Source organism: Salvelinus namaycush, chromosome 6, assembly GCF_016432855.1.
Source record: "Salvelinus namaycush isolate Seneca chromosome 6, SaNama_1.0, whole genome shotgun sequence".
Lineage (NCBI taxonomy): Eukaryota > Metazoa > Chordata > Actinopteri > Salmoniformes > Salmonidae > Salvelinus > Salvelinus namaycush.
This window is the reverse complement of record NC_052312.1, coordinates 48613036-48635825: the sequence shown is the minus strand read 5'-3', so window position 1 is coordinate 48635825 and position 22790 is coordinate 48613036. Positions and strand designations below refer to the sequence as shown.

The 22790-nt window shown below is 46.3% G+C and overlaps 1 protein-coding gene across 1 annotated transcript in view; it reads right to left on the bottom strand.

Annotated features, from left to right (window-relative positions):
• The window catches only part of LOC120049167, a 162945-nt gene that overhangs the window by 104028 nt on the left and 36127 nt on the right, over positions 1 to 22790 (bottom strand). The window contains exons 2-4 of the mRNA XM_038995395.1: positions 16599 to 17220; positions 1228 to 2131; positions 803 to 917 (exon numbers count right to left, since the gene is read on the bottom strand). Coding sequence (XP_038851323.1) covers positions 803 to 917; positions 1228 to 2131; positions 16599 to 17220 — 1641 coding nt within the window. The remainder of the gene's footprint in view (positions 1 to 802; positions 918 to 1227; positions 2132 to 16598; positions 17221 to 22790) is intronic.

Sequence of the window (22790 nt, the reverse complement as noted above, 5' to 3'; positions counted from 1 at the left end):
GGTAGAATGAAGCAGAGGAAAGAGAGGTCTACAGGGCAATCAGGGAAACCATGTGGCAACTCTGACTGTTTGGGTTTTTAAAATCTATTTGCAGCATAACATTAGACAGTGTTTAGTGACACTCGGTTTATTCGGTTTATTTGTTAACCATCAGTAATCTCAGAGCGACACCTTCATTAAAGGTGTGTCATGTAAACACAGAAATGTGTTTGTTGACAAAGGTGACTTCCTGTTTCTTGACAGGGGGACAGGGAGTAGAGAGAGGAGAAGAAAACACTGTCAGGTGAGCGGGAATGTGGGCCGGTTATGAGGCTTGGCACCTTTGACACTCGGAGGGTAAATGTGGGTATTAGAACTGCCTTCATGTTTCCCAGAGCCCCGCAAATCATGATTCATGAAATCACTGTCAAGGGGAATAGGATCCCATCTAGGGATAAAACAACCCATTTCCTCTCTCTCTCTCTAGCGCTCTCTCTCTCTCTCTCGCTCTCTCTCTCTCTCTCTAGCGCTCTCTCTCTCTCTCTCTCTCTCTAGCGCTCTCTCTCTCTCTTTCTCTCTCTCTCTAGCGCTCTCTCTCTCTCTAGCGCTCTCTCTCTCTCTCTCTAGCGCTCTCACTCTCTCTCTCTCTCTCTCTCTCGCTCTCTCTCTCTCTCTCTCTCTGCCCCTAGCCTCTCCCCCTCTCCCTCTATCCCCTGTTATTCTCCCTGTCTGTCTAAGCAGTATTGATGGATGGCAGCTTTCATGGCCCTTCATCCTTGTTGAGGTAGTGGAGAGATGCAGAGATGACACATCTCACACTCACAGATTATACAACATGTCAGCCATGTTTCCCCGGTAATACAGGGCATTCCGGTACGCCCTCTCCGCCTCTGCCATCTTGCCCTGGTTCTTCAGGACGTTTCCCAAGTTGCCCCATGCTAACAAAGAGAGACAGGTGTCTGTCAAGTGTATACAGGTATTATGTAATGGAAAGATCTTGAGTTTTGCATTTATGAGGAAAGATTACAAATAATTTATGACATATTCTTTATTCTTTATGGGCCAGTTTGTCAGCCATAGAATAAGCCTAGTCCTGGACCTAGAATAATATAGAACTGAAAAATGTTTTAATCTACATGAGAGTGATGTAATTCTCAGGCCTAACTTTATCACAGTGGGACTAAAGTACCAAACCAAAGGCCCATATTCCAGAATGTGTTGGTTAGTCAACAGTCTCCTCCACACTACCTTTAGCGGGGTTAACACTGATCCCTGACTTGTAGAGCATCTCCTCGTTGCTCCAGTCCCTGTTCCTCAGCACCGTCTTGATGCCGTACAGCAGCACCAGGCCCGCGCACAGACCCAGCAGCACGACCCTGGGGCCCCTGGTTCTCAGCCTGACGTACAGGGCCCGGATCCCCACCGCCACCAGCAGACAGAAGCCCATGCTGGGTATGTACAGCAGCCGCTCGGCCACCACAAAGCCCACATAGAAGAAGAGGTTTGTGGCCGGGAGGAAGGGCAGCGAGAGTAGGCCCAGGGAGAAGACCACCACGTTCTCCGTGGAGGGGAGGGTGGCAAGGGAGGGGAGGGAGGGGTGGGTGGTCCGAGGGGAACATTGGTAGGTTTTGGTGAACCCATTCCCGTTGAGGGTGGTTTTCCCATTGGTCTTTGGAGAGCCCTGCTCTGAGTTTATGTTGTGGTTGTTGTGGTTGCCGTCTGGAGGATGGTAGCTGTGCCCATTGGTGAGGGCCTTCCCGTTCGCCAAGTGAGCTTTCCCATTGGTCTCCTTGGCCTTGGAGTCGGGGATGCTACTGCTACGGAGGCCATACCAGGCCAGGAGAGTAAATCCAGCATAGAAGGCCACGGTGTGAAGGTTCCTCCAATCAGAAAAGGTCTTGATTAGCGGTAGAGCGTCCATGGACCAATCGAAGCTGAGCTGGACAGGGCATAGGAGGAGCCAGGCGTTGGCGGCGGGCAGGTAAAGGAAGGTCAGTGTTCGCGTGAGAAGGTGTGGCGAGTCGGCCGCCGGGTTGTCTGAGTTGGAGAAGTTGGGGGGCTTGTTACCCATCCAGTAGAGACGAGCAGCCAGGAGAAGCACGCCCCAGGAGGCCAACACACTCAGACTCAGCAGTACAGTGGTGTTCCTCTTCTGTAGGAGAGAGAAAACATTATAGGAATGTTATGGGAACTACCCTGGGACTTCTGTGAAACGTTCAGGGAACTTTTAGAAAACTTTAGCATTCTGAAAACGTTCCTGCTCGCATTCTGGGAATGCATTGGTAACTAGAAATAGTTTGTTGGCTGATACTAAGTCACATCTATTAGACTAAGTAGTAGATATTTTCTTTAACACAGAAGCATTTGGTTTTGGTTTATTTGGTGTGTATTCATATACATCAGTGCGAAATTTAGAATTTTGATTTCACATCACGAGGAATTTCTAGAATAGAACTGTTTAGAAATGAGGAATGAAATGGAAGGAATGTTTTTGCAAAAGCTGCCCAGGGCTCAAGCCGTGTTCATGCGCAATTGACACAGCCAAGCACTCTGTGTATTATTGGCAAGTCCTCTGAAAAAGGTATCTACAACGGCCAGCAATAATATGGCTCTGTTGCTACACAAACACAGAAAGCATTTTTTGAGAAATGAAGCATTGATAGCACTGAGAGACTAAATGGGGGATATTAACACTTCACATTCATCAGAAAACATACTTGTGGGAATCTTTATCAAATGACCCTCCATGTTGGTGTCGACCTCTATTCATATGTTTCAGTTTGATTTAATAGAATAATGCCCTAAAGGACAAGGATTCTTCTCATTTGACGGTGGGATGAGAAATACTGGTAGGCTAGGCCAATTCCAGGTGAACATATGCTATTACTGCCCAATAAAGTAGCTGTGAAACTCAATGTAAATGTATGCTAAGCTCATACCTACATTAATTACAGTTAGGCCTATGTACAATAAAATATACATTTAAATTAATTCCCTTTAATTTAACCAGGCGTTTCCTGGTTAAATCAAGGTTAAATAAAAATTGACCTCTAAAATGTTGGAGCACTGGTGCCAGTGGAGTTTTTAAACAGTTTCCTTTGCCCCAATAAAGACATGTCAAATAAACAGAGCACCTACTATACATGACCAATAGACCAGGACACTGGACCCTTCTACCAACTGCATACGATGACATCACGGCTGCACTGTGTTTCTCTCATTCTTATTCCGTTCATCCATCTTCCTGCAAAGTAATGCCTCTAAATTTGATATAGAACAGATCCGTCCATGTATTGTAGCATGGTGTCTTGTATGCCCAAATAGGCTATGTGTTTAGACTAGCTAAGTCCCTTGAGTGCAATTTGACTGCACAACTCAGGCCTAGGGTGGGTTCTGAAATGGCACCCTAATCCATACATAGTGAAGGGAATAGGGTGCCATGGCAGATGCTGCCCTAGTGTATGCTGGGAGAAGTAGAGTGGGGAGGGCCTGATTCAGATTGTTGGCCCATTTCAGTAGAGTGGAGAGTGATGTTTAATCAGCTCAGAGCTCACTGTGTCGGTATGTAGATTCTGTTTACAGCTATAAGAGGATTAATGCCGTAGCATGATCAGCGTCAGGTTCCTTATTAAACACCTTCCACTGGCCTGTCACCACGTTCAGCTTTCAGCTCCATCAGGGACGTTACTGTAGTTAGACCAGGACTAGTAACTTCAAAACTTCATTACAACTGCCAAATGTTACTAACCCATCCCCTCATGAACTTCTCAGAGGGAAATGGACTTTAAGAGAGATTGTTTGCTATTTTTACAGTTCCTAATGGCTTTATGAATACATATCTGGCATAGGAATTAAGACCTTTTTTGGCATGTTAGGCTCATAAAAATCTGGGAATTTTATTTTTTGATGAATAGATTAGAGCACTACTCGAATCAAAAAAGGCTGAAACAGAAAGCAGCCAGGGGACAACTGTATGATAAGTAGATAACTGTATGATAAGTAGAGCTCAAATATCATTTCACTTTGTTTTACAGGGTCACACTCCTGGGCCCATATTCAGAGTAGGAGTGCTGATCTGGTTTAGTAAGAGTGCTGATCAGTCTTTTATATCATAATGAATATGATTATATGGACACGGAGAAACCTGATCCTAGATCAGCACTCTGACTCATACCTTGTGAATACGGGCCCTGTCCTCTGGACAGGTCAGCAAAACTTTAAAGTCTAGAGTTACCGTTGCTATGGTTACGGAAGGTTGTCCGGTCACGTCCTTGACCCCCCCACCCCCGCCCGTTTCTGGCTAATTAAATCACATCTGTCTAGGCTTAGGGGTCACCGCAGTCCGGAAGAGAGAGGCTGCAGCTGTGAAAGGAATGTATTGACACATATACCAGTTGAACAGAACATATTGCTCTCTCTCAGGAGAAAGTTGGGGAAACACTTTACTTCAAGCCTGCAGGTATAACGCATTATGATGCAGTTTGAATGCATTATAACACTTGTCATAAGCATGTATGGCCCCCTTATGATGTATTGTGATCTCATAATCCAGTTTATCATCATCCGTTGGTCTGATGGTCTAAAGAAGAAATGTAATTAATTTGGATGAATCTGTATGGACGCTTTTTAAAATATTTATCGGCCAGGCCGACAGCATGAGGCTTCCTACTGTCCAGACAGAGACCAGGGAGTTTTCTCTTCTCCCTACTGTACAGTACAGACAGAGAGTGTGGCTTCCATCCACACACCGGCCTCCAGTGAACTCTGGCTGAATCTGTGGGGGTGGCATGACAGCCGTGTGTGTGTGTGTGTGTGTGTGTGTGTGTGTGTGTGTGTGTGTGTGTGTGTGTGTGTGTGTGTGTGTGTGTGTGTGTGTGTGTGTGTGTGTGTGTGTGTGTGTGTGTGTGTGTGTGTGTCTGTGTGTGTCTGTGTGTGTGTGTAAGTGTTTTCATCACAATCTCACCAGGCCATTGAACATTTCAGGCTGTTTCGCAATTACAGACCAAATTTACTCCCTACTTTAAATTAGGTTACAAAGTAAATATTAAATAATCTCAGAGCACCACAGAGATGAGTAGACTGAGTAAGAGTGTTATCCCCAGCATGACATAGGCAGCCAGGCAGCTGCACAGCCTAGGTGTCTAGTTCTCACCCTCTTTTCACACTCCTAAACCGCACCGAGTCATGCCGAGCCGAGCCATGCCGAGCTGAGCTGTACTGCACTGGCCTGGTCACGCATCTACTATAGTTACGGTTGTCACGCTGCAAAGGTCAATGTGAACAGAAAGGATCAGAGCCAGCACAGTATGGCTCCGGTTGGCACGGCAGTATGAAAATGGTTCGTCTCATTGCCAAAGAATGATGTCGTACAGTTTAAACCTGATGGATTATTTCTCAAACAATGTCATTGTGCTCCTAACTGTAAACAGAGAAAATCCTCTTTAAAAGTGTCAGTAGCCTACAGTTCAGCTGGAAGTAATGTACATTCAGGATATCAAATCAAATATATTCATAAGCACATAAACATAGCCCCAGTTAACTCTCAACAGAGAGCTCAGAGAGAAACTATTTTCAAATAGGCCTGCTCAGCGAAGGTTATGACCATACTAGTGCGTACGAGTTTTTGAAACCTGCATCTCCAATTACCCTTAAATTAGGACTAAGGAGTTTATTAGGATTGACTTGTCCTGGACAATAGACATGCTTCATTTGTTGGGCCTTCACTTCAGAACTGAGAGTGTGAGACAATTTCATCTCTCTGAGGAGGAGAAGATTTCCTTTGAGATGAGGTACATGTGACTGTGAGATAAACCAATTACAGAAAATCTGTGTTTTCATTCTTCTCTTTCTGTAGAAAGATATCAAATATGACCGGGGAGATTTAAAGATTTTTGGGCTGAAGGGAGTAAGAAAATCAGAGGGAAGATTTGGATATTGATTTCTGAACCAGAAAGCAGACACACAAAGGAAGAGGCTCTGTATTTTTACACAGATGAGATGAGGTTATTGATGGGATCGTCTTGTTCTTCTTGTCTGGGGAAAATGCTGTATGAAAAATTAAATCTGGCTCCATTTCACCTTCCAGTAGGTTTCCTCTCCCAATTCCCCAATCTTTCCTTAATTTACTTGAAGATCAATCTCGGACTCAAAAGGCCAAAGCCGCGGTCTGTCGACGTTGATGGCGATTCCTCAATCAGGGTAAATTGAGACAAAATGGTCGCTGAATTGTCCTTCAATTCTGAGTGAGAGTCTGAAACTCCACCAAATTCCTCTAAAGCACTATGAAGATAAACTCACCTGCTTACTTTTCTGCACTTTTTTCTATTACGAACTTCAACCTTTCTCTCTGTATCATTCTATTTCACAACTCATCTGGCTATTCTGTGAAAAATGATTTTGCAAAAATAACTTTACAAATAACATTTGACTTAATTTTATGTGGATTGATTTGATGTGATTGGATTCTAGAGGTAGTCGAAGTCACCCAAGGCAATGCTAGGATCATTGATGATTTATCTGTTTGAGTTAGAGTTACTTTATTTCCAGCATCAGAGCAGCTCTCTTATTGGAGCTCACAAGATCTGTGGCTGGTTAAAAGAGCCGGAATAATCCCCTGCAGCATGTCAAAGCTGCAGTCCCACTCCGGCAAAGGCTTTCATCTAAACCCTGCGCTCTCCACAGATCTCACACACTGTGGATTATTACTGCTCTCTTCACTACATCTCTGCTTTCCATCCGCATGGGCACTGTCCCTCCCTCTCCCTCTGTCCCTCTCTCTCTCCCTCCCTCCCTCCCCCTCTGTCCCTCTCTCTCTCTGTCTCCCTCTCCCTGTGTCCCTCTCTCTCTCCCTGTCTCTCTCTCTCCCTCTCTCCCTATCTCTCTTTTAAAATAACATGGTGACCAGCCCATTCTTATCTCCTCATTGTGTTTGTCATTCATCATTAGCCATGTTCAAACATTGTCCTCTGCTGCGTGTGGTCCTCTAATACCCATCGTACTGTTACTAGTGTCTGTTGGCGCTGTTCAAGACGTGTTTGAAGACACAGCGGGATTAGGTTGACATTAGTTGACTCTCTCATAAAGCTGCCTGTGGACTGACAGAAAGCAGCAGGGGGAAAGAGCCTATGGACTTCCTCTATAAAGTCACGTCCCGTTTACACTCCCCATGCTCCTCATAAATCCTCCTGGTATATGGGCCTTGGTTGGGCCTTCTTGGACCATACTCTTTTAGTTAGAGTTAAAACAGTAACATTGGGTATGATAGCCAGGCCACTGTTGCACTCCTATCCCTAGCCTGATCCTTACAATGCTTGACATCGCAGCGCTGCCACAATATCTGGGTGTAGGATGAAGTTGCCCCTAGTTTCCCCACTACTCAGAGACTGTTAAGATGGCGCCGAAGAGGATGGCTGACGTTTTACATGCCTGCAACCAATTGTGCTATTTTGTAAGGTTGTTTTTGTGTTGTTTGTAACTTATTTTTTTACTTATTTTGTACATAATGTTGCTGCTTCCGTCTCTTATGACCGAAAATAACTTCTGGACATCAGAACTGGGATTACTCACCACAAACTGGAGGAAGCTTTTTCCTTTAACGAGTCCGACGAGAAAGATATACTGCTCTCCTGGGACCAGGCCCAGATCCCCGTCATTTGCGTGAAGAAAAGACGGAGGAAAAGAGGACGCAGATCGGGCTGCCTTTGAGAATCCGTTGGCGAGCGAGTAAACTCCCACTGCCATCAATTCTACTTGCTAACATGCAATCATTGGAAAAGAAAATTGATGACCTATGATTAAGATTATCCTACCAACGGGACATTAAGAACTGTAATATCTTATGTTTCACGAGTCGTGGCTGAACGACGACACGGATAAAATAGAGCTGGAGGGATTTTAAATGCACCAGCTGAACAGAGAAGCTACGTCTGGTAAGACGAGTGGTGGGGGTGTGTATTTTTGTCAATAACAGCTGGTGCGCGATGTCTAATATTAAAGAAGTCTCGAGGTACTACTCGCCTGAGATAGAGTACCTTATGATAAGCTGTAGACCACACTATCTACCAAGAGAGTTCTCATCTATATTATTCGTAGCCGTCTATTTACCGCCACAGATCGATGCTGGCACTAAGACCGCACTCAACCAACTCTATAAGACCAACTCTATAAGCAAACTAGAAAATGCTCACCCAGAAGCGGCGCTCCTAGTGGCCGGGGACTTTAATGCAGGGAAACTTAAATCAGTTTTATCCAAATTTTACCAGCATGTCACATGTGCAACCAGAGGAGGAAAAAAATACTCTAGACCACCTTTACTCCAAGCTTACAAGCAAAAACTAAAGCAGGAAGTACCAGTGACTCGCTCAATACGAAAGTGTTCAGATGAAGTGGACGGTACGCTACAGGACTGTTTTGCTAGCACTGACTGGAATATGTTCACAGATTCATCCAATGGCATTGAGGAGTACACCACCTCAGTCATCGGCTTCATCAATAAGTGCATCAACGACGTTGTCCCCACAGTGACCGTACGTACAGTTGAAGTCGGAAGTTTACATACACCTTAGCCAAATACATTTAAACTCAGTTTTTCACAATTCCTGACATTTGATCCTAGTAAAAAGACCTTGTCGTAGGTCAGTTAGGATCACAACTTTATTTTAAGAATGTGAAATGTCAGAAAAATAGCAGAGAGAATGATTTATTTCAGCCTTTATTTCTTTCATCACATTCCCTGTGGGTCAGACGTTACATACACTCAATTAGTGTTTGGTAGCATTGCCTTTAAATTGTTTAACTTGGGTCAAACGTTTCAGGTAGCCTTCCACAAGTTTCCCACAATAAGTTGGGTGAATTTTGGCCCATTCCTCCTGACAGAGCTGGTGGAACTGAGTCAGGTTTGTAGGCCTCCTTACTCGCACACGCTTTTTCAGTTCTGCCCACAAATGTTCTATAGGATTGAGGTCAGGGCTTTGTGATGGCCACTCCAATACCTTGACTTTGTTGTCCTCAAGCCATTTTGCCACAACTTTGGAAGTACACTTGGGGTCATTGTCCATTTGGAAGACCCATTTGCGACCAAGCTTTAACTTCCTGACTGATGTCTTGAGATGTTGCTTCAATATATCCACATAATTGCCCTCCCTCATGATGCCATCTATTTTGTGGAGTGCACCAGTCCCTCCTGCAGCAAAGCACCCCCACAACATGATGCTGCCACCCCCGTGCTACACGGTTGGGATGGTGTTCTTCGGCTTGCAAGCCTCCCACTTTTCCTCCAAACATAACGATGGTCATTATGGCCAAACAGTTCCATTTTTGTTTCATCATACCAGAGGACATTTCTACAAAAAGTCAGATCGTTGTCCCCATGTGCAGTTGCAAACCGTAGTCTGGCTTTTTTTAGGACTCGTTTTACTGTGGATATAGATACTTTTGTACCGGTTTCCTCCAGCATCTTCACAAGGTCCTTTGCTGTTGTTCTGGGATTAGTTTGCACTTTTCGCACCAAAGTACGTTCATCTCTAGGAGACAGAACGCGTTTCCTCCCTGAGCGGTATGACGGCTGCGTGGTCCCATGGTGTTTATACTTGCATACAATTGTTTGTACAGATGAATGTGGTACCTTCAGGCATTTGGAAATTGCTCCCATGGATGAACCAGACTTGTGGAGGTTTACAATTTTTTTTCTGAGGCACCGCCTCTTTGCTTGACATCATGGGAAAATCAAAAGAAATCAGCCAAGACCTCCACAAGTCTGGGCGCAATCTCAATCGCACTCCACACTGCCCTTTCCCACCTGGACAAAAGGAACACCTATGTGAGAATGCTGTTCATTGACTACAGCTCAGCGTTCAACACCATAGTACCCACGAAGCTCATCACTAAACTATGGACCCTGGGACTAAACACCTCCCTCTGCAACTGGATCCTGGACTTCCTGACGGGCCGCCCCCAGGTGGTAAGGGTAGGCAACAACACGTCTGCCACCCTGATCCTCAACACTGGGGCCCCTCCTGTACTCCCTGTTCACCCACAACTGCGTGGCTAAACATGACTCCAACAACAACTCCAACATCATTAAGTTTGCTACGATGAGACAGCCTACAGGGAGGAGGTCAGAGAATTGGCAGTGTGGTGCCAGGACAGCAACCTCTCCCTCAATGTGAGCAAGACAAAGGAGCGTATTGTGGACTACAGGAAAAGGTGGGCCGAACAGGCCCCCAATAACATCAACGGGGCTGTAGTGGCCGGGGCTGTAGTGTCCTAACAATCTATCATGGTCCAATCACACCAAGACAGTCGTGAAGAGGGCACGACAAAACCTTTTCCACCTCAGGAGACTGAAAAGATTTGGCATGGGTCCCCAGATCCTCAAAAGGTTTTACAGCTGCACCATCGAGAGCATCCTGACCGGTTGCATCACCACCTGGTATGGCAACTGCTCGGCATCTGACCATAAGGCGCTACAGAGGGTAGTGCGTACTGCCCAGTGCATCACTGGGGCCAAGCTTCCTGCCATCCAGGACCTATATAATAGGCTGTGTCAGAGGAAAGCCCATAAAATTGTCAGAGACTACAGTCACCGAAGTCATAGACTGTTTTCTCTGCTACCGCACGGCAAGCGGTACCGGAGCACCAAGTCTAGGATCAAAAGGCTCCTTAACAGCTTCTACCCCCAAGCCATAAGACTGCTGAACAATTAATCAAATGGCCACCGGACTATTTACATTGACCCCCCCAACCCTCCATTTGTTTTGTACACTGCTGCTACTCACTGCTGTTTATTATCAATGCATAGTCACTTCACCCCTACCTACATGGACAAATGACCTTTAACCTGTACCCCCGCACACTGACTTGGTATCGGTACCCCCTGTATATAGCCTCGTTATTGTTATGTTATTGTGTTACTTTTTATAATTTTTTACTTTAGTTTATTTGGTCAATATTTTCTTAACTCTTCTTGAACTGCACTGTTGGTTAAGGGCTTGTAAGTAAGCATTTCATAGTAAGGTCTACACTTGTTGTATTCGGCGCATGTGACAAATAAAGTTTGATTTGATTTGAACGGGATCTTAAGCACTTACAAATTCATAACATATTGTACGAATTGTAATTCGTAACATATCATATGGAATGGATGACATTCTACACAATTGTGCACAATTTGTAGGGGATTTACTTTCAAAGCTACCGGCAGAAATTATACAAAACTTTTGTTGCATCACTCTAAGGTAAGGATTGGGGGAGAAAGCTGATCCTAGATCTGTACCGAGGGGAAACTTCACCCGGAGTATCACCTCTGTGTGGATGCAGTCCATTGGCCAGTGTTTTTGATGGAACTCTGATGTCATCAACCAGGGACATCCAGGCCGTTTACACTTCTCTTAACACGTTGGGCCTTTTGTCCTGACTAGGTACATTCCCCCAGTTAATCAGACAGGACTAGGGTCCGGCCTTCAGTGGCTGACTTTGATGAAGGGACCTCATTACTGAATACCACTCGCTATAAAGGCTGAAGTGGCGCTAGCACAGGGACCCATAATGGGACAGGTCATAGGTTCCCATCCCCCACTGGGATGGAGGGACCACTGGACCACCCTGCTTCTCTCTGGGATTGCTGTCTATAGAGCAATAGAGAGACTGCACCAGTGTTGTCAGGAAACTAAAGGGAAGCCAAACATTATCCATCACTTTACTTCAGATATGCCATATTGTTAGACCTACTAGCCAACAGATAGATTGTTACATTACATTAACTGATGACACACTGCTCTTTCATGCACATTGTTCTAGTTGTAGAAACAAGTAGCCTTCCCCACTTCTGTAGACATGCCACTAAATACAGAACGTGTGAGACTCCTCAGCTCTGGCACAAACAAACACATACAATCTAACCACAGACAAGAAAAGAGTGAGAAAGAGAGAAAGAGAGTGAGTGAGGGAATTACCACCGCAGGCATCATTTCACAGCTGAACGCCTCTGTGGAAGATAATTGCCACGGCATTCATCAAGCGGTCGTCAACCGCCGTCGCGCTAATCTGCAGCCCCGGGCCTCATTGAGACAAACGAGGGAATCTACTGTTTCTGTCACACTTTAATTACACGCCAAGAAAGGGAACATCCAATCATATGCAGGGTCCTTCGCCCCGTGCATCCTCTTAAGTAGGGCCCAGAGTTTCCCCTGACCACATGACCTAACGAGGAAATGATAACAACTCTGGACCCTAATTACAATATTATAGGGAACCTAGTTACAGTATTATAGAGACCCTAGTTACAGTATTATAGAGACCCTAGTTACAGTATTATAGAGACCCTAGTTACCGTATTATAAGGAACCTAGTTACAGTATTATAGAGACCCTAGTTACAGTATTATAGAGACCCTAGTTACAGTATTATAGGGAACCTAGTTACAGTATTATAGAGAACCTAGTTACAGTATTATAGAGACCCTAGTTACAGTATTATAGAGACCCTAGTTACAGTATTATAGAGACCCTAGTTACAGTATTATAGGGACCCTAGTTACAGTATTATAGGGAACCTAGTTACAGTATTATAGAGACCCTAGTTACAGTATTATAGGGACCCTAGTTACAGTATTATAGGATATAACTACAGGCTATGACTAGGGACAAGAGTTTTCCTGGTCAGGTGACGTGGTCAGAAAGAACTTAGCCCGAGGCTTAAGCACAACCAAAAGATAGCCCCTCTGAAGCTTTGATAAAGGGCTCGGAAGCAGTTGACACTGTTATTGATGCTGTGCATGGTGAAGAGCTTATTCCTGAATCACCTATCCGCCAGTCATTCTTTCACTCCTTCATTTCACACACCTTTATTTTGATTTGCTTCCTGTGCTTATCCAACATTCTCTGCTGATTGTTTTTGACAGGTGGAACGGAAGGGGAAAAAGAAGGAGGTAATACAGAGGCTATATGGCTCTGCCACTTTGACTGGAACACACCAACCTCTGCTCCACAGACTGTTGTTTCCTGGACATGTGTGCCTGCGTGTGTGTGTGTGTGTGTGTGTGTGTGTGTGTGTGTGTGTGTGTGTGTGTGTGTGTGTGTGTGTGTGTGTGTGTGTGTGTGTGTGTGTGTGTGTGTGTGTGTGTGTGTGTGTGTGTGTGTGTGTGTGTGTGTGTGTGTTGTGTCTGTGTGTGTGTGTGTGTACGGGATGCTAGTGTCAGGGCCACTGATTTGTAAATGTCTCTCTCTCTCTTCCTTTCTCTCTCTGTATCTCTCTCTCTCTCTGTCGCTGTCTCTGTCTCTCTCTCTCTCTCTCTCTCTGTCTCTGACTCTCTCTCTCTCTCTCTCTCTCTCTCTCTCTCTCTCTCTCTCTCTCTCTCTCTGTCTCTCTCTCTCTCTCTCTCTCTCTCTCTGTCTCTCTCTGTCTCTCTCTCTGTCGCTCTCTCTCTCTCTGTCCCCAAGGCCCCTCTACCTCTTTCATTTCAGTCTGATTACAGAACTAATAGGATGAGAAATGGAGTGCTGGCAGAATGGTTCACAACCCTCACTCCTGAGAGTCACTAATAAGTCAGGTAATAAGAAAGGATGGGTTTTACCTCTCCCCTCCCTGTCATCTCACTGCAGAGTAAATAACACAATCAGTTAAAATTGTCAGGAAATCTTTAGAAATAGCTAAGCAAATGCTAACATGCACATAGATAGAATTGGAATGCAGTGCCTCATTGCCCAATATGATGCAATAACAGAAGTGAATTATTGTTATTCTGCCATCACAGTAAAAGCACACTGACTGGGCAGACAAAGAGAGGTGAGGTGCTCTCCTGGCACAGCGGGTGAGAACGAGTGGAGAGACACAGATAAGAGAGGGGAAGTGAGAGCATAGTTTCCGCTCTCTCTCTCTCTCTCTCTCTCTCTCTCTCTCTCTCTCTCTCTCTCTCTCTCTCTCTCTCTCTCTCTCTCTCTCTCTCTCTCTCTCTCTCTCTCTCTCTTTGTGTTCCCACACATTTGTTTTTGAGGTGTCTGGGGTCGTAATCGGCAAGCGATAGCCTTGTGGTCGCAGCCCCGGCATCTGAGAGATTAGGAGGCGGGCTGGGGTGCCATGGGAGAGGAGGGCTGGGGTGCTATGGGAGAAGAGGGCTGGGGTGCCATGGGAGAGGAGGGCTGGGGTGCCATGGGAGAGGAGGGCTGGGGTGCCATGGGAGAGGAGGACTGGGGTGCCATGGGAGAGGAGGACTGGCATGGGATAGGAGGGTAGGACTGGGGTGCCATGGGAGAGGAGGGCTGGGGTGCCATGGGAGGGGAGGACAGGGGTGCCATGGGAGGGGAGGACGGGGGTTCCATGGGAGGGGAGGCGGGGGTGCCATGGGAGAGGAGGGCTGGGGTGCCATGGGAGAGGAGGACTGGGGTGCCATGGGAGAGGAGGACTGGGGTGCCATGGGAGAGGAGGACTGGGGTGCCATGGGAGAGGAGGACTGGCATGGGATAGGAGGGTAGGACTGGCATGGGAGGGGAGGACTGGGGTGCCATGGGAGAGGAGGGCTGGGGTGCCTGGGAGAGGAGGAAGAGGAGGGCATGGCAAGGAGGCGAGGGTGATAAATGAGCCAGATGTGCTGGCAGTAGGCGAAATAGGAGGCGCGGGGTTGGCACCAGGATCTGTCGGCTGGATTTGGGAGACTGGCCAGGTCCATTGTGTATAAGGGTAAGGGGAGGACGGTACTGTCTGTTGAAAATACCTGCTGCACTACTGAATAGATTAACAGGGCCAGAGGGGGAGAAGGGTACTGTGTGTGAGTGTATGTGTGTGAGTGTCTGTGTGTGTCTCCTCTAAAACCTTAAGGGTTGTAGATAGATGCCATCGTATCAGTCTTAATTGAGGACAGATGCTACAGTACATCTGTTTCTCTGCTAGGGTCTACTGGCTGTGAATACATAACCAGATCATTCCTGCTGAGCAGAGAGACTTCACCCTGCCTCCCTCCCTCACTCTGATCCTCTGGGCCTCTTACTAAAATCCCCTAATAACAGCTTTAGGATAGCAAGCTGCCAAAGAGGACTACAGCAAAGCTGCATCAGAGCACAGGGTGTGTAAGCACACATACACAGAGTTAAAATGTAACACTCTCTCTCTCTCACACACACACAAACGGACCAGACTGTCCTTGCCCAGTAAATCCTCAAGGAGAATCTTTATTCTCCTATCATGATGTTTTTACAAGGGGTGCTATATAGATCTGAGAGCAGGATTTCTAATCAAACCCTGAGTGCCTGTGTGAGATACAGTATGTCACTGTGTCTTTCATGCACCCTGCCTGTCCTCATCCTGTATGTGGCAGCTCTAAATGGGTGTTTTCTCACAGGGAATAGGCAGTGTGTGTGTATGTGTGTGTGTTTGTGTGTGTCTGTGTATATATGTGTATCTGTATGTCTGTTTGTGTGTCTCTCTGTGTGTGTGTGTGTCTCTGTGTGAGTGTGTGTGTGTGTGTCTGTGTATCTGTCTGTGTGTGTGTGTCTCTGTATATATGTTTGTGTGTGTGTGTGTGTGTGTGTGTGCCTATACGTGCAGTGGAAGATAGCCTATAGGATGGTAACTCCTTCTCTCCCATATATGACGGCAAACAGTCCGTGTGAACGTCTGAGCATGCGTGTGTGTGTGTGTGTGTGTATCTGTGTATCTGTTTGTGTGTGTGTGTGTGTGTGTGTGTGTGTGTGTGTGTGTGTGTGTGTGTGTGTGTGTGTGTGTGTGTGTGTGTGTGTGTGTGTGTGTGTGTGTGTGTGTGTGTGTGTGTGTGTGTGTGTGTGTGTTTCTCTGTGCAGGGTAAAGGAATCCACTTGTACTACTAAGAACATATACAGTATATTACCTTTCTATGCCCTATGTGTCTAATTGGATGGACGCTGTACCTGAAACTGACTAGGCAGACTATGTAGCGGAGAAGGAAGTGTATCATTGTCTCTGCAGTGAGAGAGCATACCTTTCTTTTGTCACCTCAAAATAACCCTACTGCATGCCACAAATACACACACACACACACACACACACACACACACACACACACACACACACACACACACACACACACACACACACACACACACACACACACACACACACACACACACACACAGAAAGCTCACAGGAACACACACACACACACACACACAGAAAGCTCACAGGAACACACACACACACACAGAAAGCTCACAGGAACACACACACACACACACACAAGCGTACACAGACAGACGTCATCGGGGAATGATTCTGAACCAGATGCATGTCCCAGTGTATCTGTTTACCTCAGTGAGGAGGACTCGGTGGAAACTGACCAAACTGTTGGATTCTGTCCCTCATTTCCTCCTCTGTATATATTTTATTTCCGTTTAGAGGAAGAAAAAACAAACTTATTTTGCATTCCTCTGCTGTGCGCATGGTAGTGGTAGGATAAATGCTTTCAAATTACACTCTTAATGAAAAACAAACACACACACACACGACTTCCCCATAAACAATCCGAATTGTACATACACACAGGAACCATTTGTGGTCGGCTGAGGTTTCCCCTCCGCAGGGGGAAGAGGAAATTGGATACACGCAGAGACACAAAGAGGAGTGCCACTTTGTAAACAGAGGGCAATGTTGTTTACCTTCCCCAGGAGCACGACCACCGCCTGGCGGAACCGGAGCCGCTGGAACACAAAGAGGTCATAAGCCGCTGATACGGCCAGCACCGTGACTCCCTGCTCCTTCCACAGCATGCTGGACGCTGCGCAGACCAGGCTCCCCAGCAGCCACAGCCACGTCCAGGCTCGGAGCCTACCACAGCCCCTGGTCTGACAGTCCCTAGAAGAGGCCGTGTAGGCCGAGCGGAGCCCGCAGTGCCTTGTGTAACAGAGAAGAGACAAGAGGAACAGCAGTGCAGCACCGACGTCGGCCCTCCCCACCACCCCCGCCACGGCTTCCGTATGCACCGGGTGGGAGGCGAAGAGGAGTCCCACCAGAAGACTCCACGGACCTCCCCCCAGGAGGGGGCGACAGAGGGCAGTGAAAAGGCCTGTGACAGCCCCGTGAAGGCCCATGTTGACCAGGTGGTAGCCCCAGGGGCGCAGGCCGCCCAGGGCGTGGTTGAGGCGGAAAGAGAGGGTGCAGAGGGGTCGGAAAGACTTGTGGCTGCCGCTGTGGGTGAGCAGGGTGCCCCAGAAGTCATCATACAGGACGTTGGTCCACGGGGTCTCGGGGAGAAGGTCCTGGTTGGTCTTGATCGCACGGCTGTCGGGGAGAGAGAGAGAAAGAGAGAGAGAGAGGAGGGTCAGTGTCTGTTTGGATACCTTCTAGATGAACAGGGGTTTTCAGTCTGAGAGAGAGAGATAAAGTGGTAGTCATTGATGTAGCGACCGTGAGAGAATGGCGCAGATGAACCTTGATGTGATAATAACTGTGATGGATGGAGCATGGTGTGAACACACACACACACACACTTTGTCAGGTGATTATTGGCCCCTGAGGCCTCTCCTCTATCTCACAATTAACACATAATTAAGGGGAACGCGGACGTGCCTCATGTACACTAACAGACTGTGACAAATGAGATGATTCACCCCAGAGATGTCAAACTCTTCATGATAAATTACCCCTCTAACCACTAACACAACAGCTTCCTGGAAGAGTCAGTCAAAGACTTGTGAAATGCAGGACTTGAACCATATACTGTAATTAGCTCAATCAACACACAGTCCATCTACCACAGACCATACTGTAGCTAACTCAATCAACACAGTCTATCTACCACAGACCATACTGTAGCTAGCTCAATCAACACAGTCTATCTACCACAGACCATACTATAGCTAGCTCAATCAACATACAGTCTATCTACCACAGACCATACTGTAGCTAGCTCAATCAACATACAGTCTATCTATCACAGACCATACTGTAGCTAGCTCAATCAACATACAGTCTATCTACCACAGACCATACTGTAGCTAGCTCAATCAACATACAGTCTATCTACCACAGACCATACTGTAGCTAGCTCAATCAACACAGTCTATCTACCACAGACCATACTGTAGCTAGCTCAATCAACATACAGTCTATCTACCACAGACCATACTGTAGCTAGCTCAATCAACATACAGTCTATCTACCACAGACCATACTGTAGCTAGCTCAATCAACATACAGTCTATCTACCACAGACCATACTGTAGCTAGCTCAATCAACATACAGTCTATCTACCACAGACCATACTGTAGCTAGCTCAATCAACACAGTCTATCTACCACAGATCATACTGTAGCTAGCTCAATCAACACAGTCCATCTACCACAGACCATACTGTAGCTAGCTCAATCAACACATAGTCCATCTACCACAGACCATACTGTAGCAGGCTCAATCAACACAGTCTATCTACCACAGACCATACTGTAGCTAGCTCAATCTACACATAGTCCATCTACCACAGACCATACTGTAGCTAGCTCAATCAACACAGTCTATCTACCACAGACCATACTGTAGCTAGCTCAATCAACACATAGTCCATCTACCACAGACCATACTGTAGCTAGCTCAATCAACACAGTCTATCTACCACAGATCATACTGTAGCTAGCTCAATCTGCACAGTCTATCTACCACAGACCATACTGTAGCTAGCTCAATCAACACATAGTCCATCTACCACAGACCATGCTGTAGCTAGCTCAATCAACACAGTCTATCTACCACAGACCATACTGTAGCTAGCTCAATCAACACATAGTCCGTCTACCATAGACAATACTGTAGCTAGCTCAATCAACACATAGTCCGTCTACCATAGACCATACTTCCCTTATTTGGAGAAAAAAAAAGACGTTTTTGTATAAAAGCTGAATGCATTAAAAACGTGGCATAATGTATACAGTCAGTACACACAAACTAACAGTCAGTTTTTGGGGATTAGATAAGACGTATGTTAAAAATGGGACACTATAAACCTAAGAAGACACTGATCTCTACTGCAGTAGTCTAATATGTAGAGTCCTGACTATTATTTCGAGGGAGGAGAGGGCCACCACTTGTTCACCATAGTTGTTATGACAGACGTGGCAATTAGTGTTGATGTTCCAGATACTCTGTTCCCTTATCACAGAACAACAGAGTGTGTGTGTGTGTGTGTGTGTGTGTGACCATGTGTGTGACCATGTGTGTGATAATGTCCGTGTGTGTGTGACACCATGTCTGTATATGTGTGTACTTATTATGTTGGGTTCATTTTGATCCAGTCGCGACCCTCTCTGTCTCACGGTTTGTTTGACTTGGGGGGCTCCGTTTTTCTCAAGCGCCAGTCAAACATTGTGTTTGAGTAAAAGAGATTGGACCGGGCGCAGCTCAGGACTTCCTTTGTGAGGAGATTAGGACTCAGTGCCAGCACAAGGACTAGATGAATTAGAATGAGAGGGAGAGAGGGAGAAATAGAGAGAGGGGTCAGGAGAGACAGCAGGAGAACCAGAAAGAGAGGGACATAGAAAGCAAGATGAGAGAGAATGAGGGAAAGTGACATGATAAGATGTGGAGAGAGGAGAGTGATGGGACAGAGAGTGAAATGTCTTGAGTGAGAGATCCAGAGAGACGTAACAGTATAGAGCTCGAGGGAGGGAGGGGAGAGAGAGATCCAGAGAGACGTAACAGTATAGAGCTCGAGGGAGGGAGGGGAGCGAGAGATCCAGAGAGATGTAACAGTATAGAGCTCGAGGGAGGGAGGGAGGGGAGCGAGAGGGAGAGAGAGCGAGATGTAACAGTATAGAGCTCGAGGGAGGGAGGGGAGCGAGAGAGAGAGAGATGTAACAGTATAGAGCTCGAGGGAGGGAGGGGAGCGAGAGAGAGAGAGATGTAACAGTATATAGTTCCAGGGAGGGAGGGGAGCGAGCGAGAAAGAGATGTAACAGTATAGAGATCGAGGGAGGGAGGGGAGCGAGAGAGAGCGAGAGATGTAACAGTATAGAGCTCGAGGGAGGGAGGGGAGCGAGAGAGAGAGAGAGAGAGAGATGTAACAGTATAGAGCTCGAGGGAGGGAGGGGAGCGAGAGAGAGAGAGAGAGAGAGAGAGATGTAACAGTATAGAGCTCGAGGGAGGGAGGGGAGCGAGAGAGAGAGAGCTCTGACGTGTTAGTTCATCCCCATGGCAGTGGGTTAGTCTGTATTTTCTCCCTTTCTCTCCCTCTCCTCCAGCTGCACACACATCATGTTTTAGACGGTTGGAACTCTGTGTACCTTTGTTAATCACACCCATTCACCATCTAGGCTACCCCCTCCTCTCCTCCTCTCCTCTGTCCTTACCCACAACCCATCACTCCTGTATCCTCACTCCTCACTTCCATAAAATTAACACAATAAAAAAAGGAGAATTTTTTTCAAAAGAACACCCCTTTTGTATTTTGGGATTTTAAATTGAGGGGAGGGAGTGCCAGCCAGCCAGAGAGAGTGCCCCCCCCCCCCCCCCAACGTACGACAGTAGAATACAAAAGAGACCTCTCTAAGTCAGTCGCTCCGGGAGACCACTCTATCCCACTTCAGAGACAGGGCCAATGAAGCCATCAGCACAGCCAGTCAGCACTACTGTCACCCTCCCCCTTCAATATCTAGGCAACATCCCAAATGGGTACCTATTCCCTAAATAGTGCACTACTTTTGACCTGGGTCTCTGTTCAAAAGCAGTGCACTATATAGGGAATAGGGTCTCATTTGCGACGGATCCCTATAGCTCCTGTCCTGACCCTTACAGCCAGCAGAAGTGGGGAGAGAAGAGCGGAGGTGGAGGAAGTAGGGGGTCTGATTTAAATATTTTAATGATTTATCTCCGGTGAGGATTGAGACGTAGATGGGCTAAGACTCAGGGGAGGCTAAAGGGTGGCTACACTGGAGCTTGTTAGTGTACTATTTAATGCAAGACCCAAACACACACACACACACAGTAACGTAGGCACAAAAATATACAGTAGAACAAATACAGTATTAATATGAATTAACCTGTGGAAAAACAGGTAGTAAAAAAAACACTAGTATGATCTGAGATGAATCCTGTACAAACTGAGTGATGAGATGATGTGGAGCAGAGAATACTTAGGAATAGACAGTATTCCGTCTTCCTCCCTCCCAGCCCGGTCCGTCTCTCAGCAGTGCAGAGCCTGAGAAACTGACGCTTGTTTTTCCCATTGAGAAAACAATCCTGAGAAACGGAGGAATTCTCCCTCTCTGCCTCACGCGACGACAGGCTGCACTGAGCTCTGAGGTCAGCACAGACACAAAGTGAAAGGAGAAATGAACCATTTGATATATAGTATACTAATGAACCATTTGATGTATAGTACAGTAATTAACCATTTGATTTATAGTATACTAATGAACCATCCACACCAGTTTAGCCAGCCATTCATAACATACTAATGAACCATCCACACCAGTTTAGCCAGCCATTCATAACATACTAATGAACATCATACCTCATCAGAAAATCTGCTATTATTTGTCTTATGAATGAATTAGAGGAAGTTTAGATTGCTGAACTGAAGGAGAAAGCTGTGGTGAGACTGAGAGAGGTTTGGACTTAGTGTCAGCGTTGATTGCTGTGATGTGGACTGAGCCAGCAGTGTGTATTAGACAAGAACCCATATTCACAAAGCATCTCAGAGTAGGAGTGCTGATCTAGGATCAGGTCCACACCTGTCAACATTCACCTTTTGCTACTATTTCTGTCAAGTCTACGCATGCAATTTGATGCACACATTTGATAAATCCAAAGTATACACCACACAGAACACAGAACACACTGCAACTGCCTCTGCAACACAATGCTGCAAGGAAAACGCAGCGTTCCATTGGAAATGAATGTACTTCTGGTGTACAAAAATGTAATGCTGCTATCGGTGTGATCGAGGTGTAAGGCTGCAGTGATTAAGTTAAGACTCTAGCCCTAGGTAAACATGCTGACCCAGCCGGACTGGAGAGAGGAGAGACACTCTGCTATCTAGTTAGTAAACACACCCACACATACACATACACGCACACACACACATATATGGTTACCCACACATACACACATATGAAAGTGTGCTCACAAATGCATACAAACACAGAAGTACACGCATCAACCCCAACGACCCCGACACACCTGCTGTGTTTTGATCTGGGGATGGATTAGCCTTTAGTGTACGTTCCTCTTTATGTCCCCATAAAACAAACAGGGGACATTCACCAATATCTCGTTGCTAAACACTCCACTCCAGCCTTCTGTAAATATTTGGTCCTCCGGCCAGCCTGAATGTCTACAGAGTGTATTATCCTGCACATGGAACACTGATGAATCCCAATGTGTAAAGAGCAGAGTTGTGGTATAGAGTCACATGACTTGGACTCGAGTCTGACTCCAGTCACACATTTGATGACTTGAGACTCGACTTGATAGAAAATAAAATAACTTCAGGCTCGACTTAGACTCGGAGCCTCAAGACTCGGGACTCGACTTTGACTTGAGACTGATGACTTGAAATTATCTGGCCAAGTTTTGTAATGTTTTGTCACTCATTTTGTGGCACAGTCTACGTGGATTACTCTCCATGCATCCAGAGACAGTAGCCACAGCATCTCGCTTGCAAAAAAACCTGCAACAGATTAGCTAGTGAAACCCACACGTGGCACTCTGATTGGACCAGCAAACCGTAAATCAACACAGGTCGGGTGGTGAACTAGCGAACAGATTGCTGATTTGCTGAACAGCTATAGGATCCTTCTTATGTTGTCTGTCTGTCTGTCTGTCTGTCTGTCTGTCTGTCTGTCTGTCTGTCTGTCTG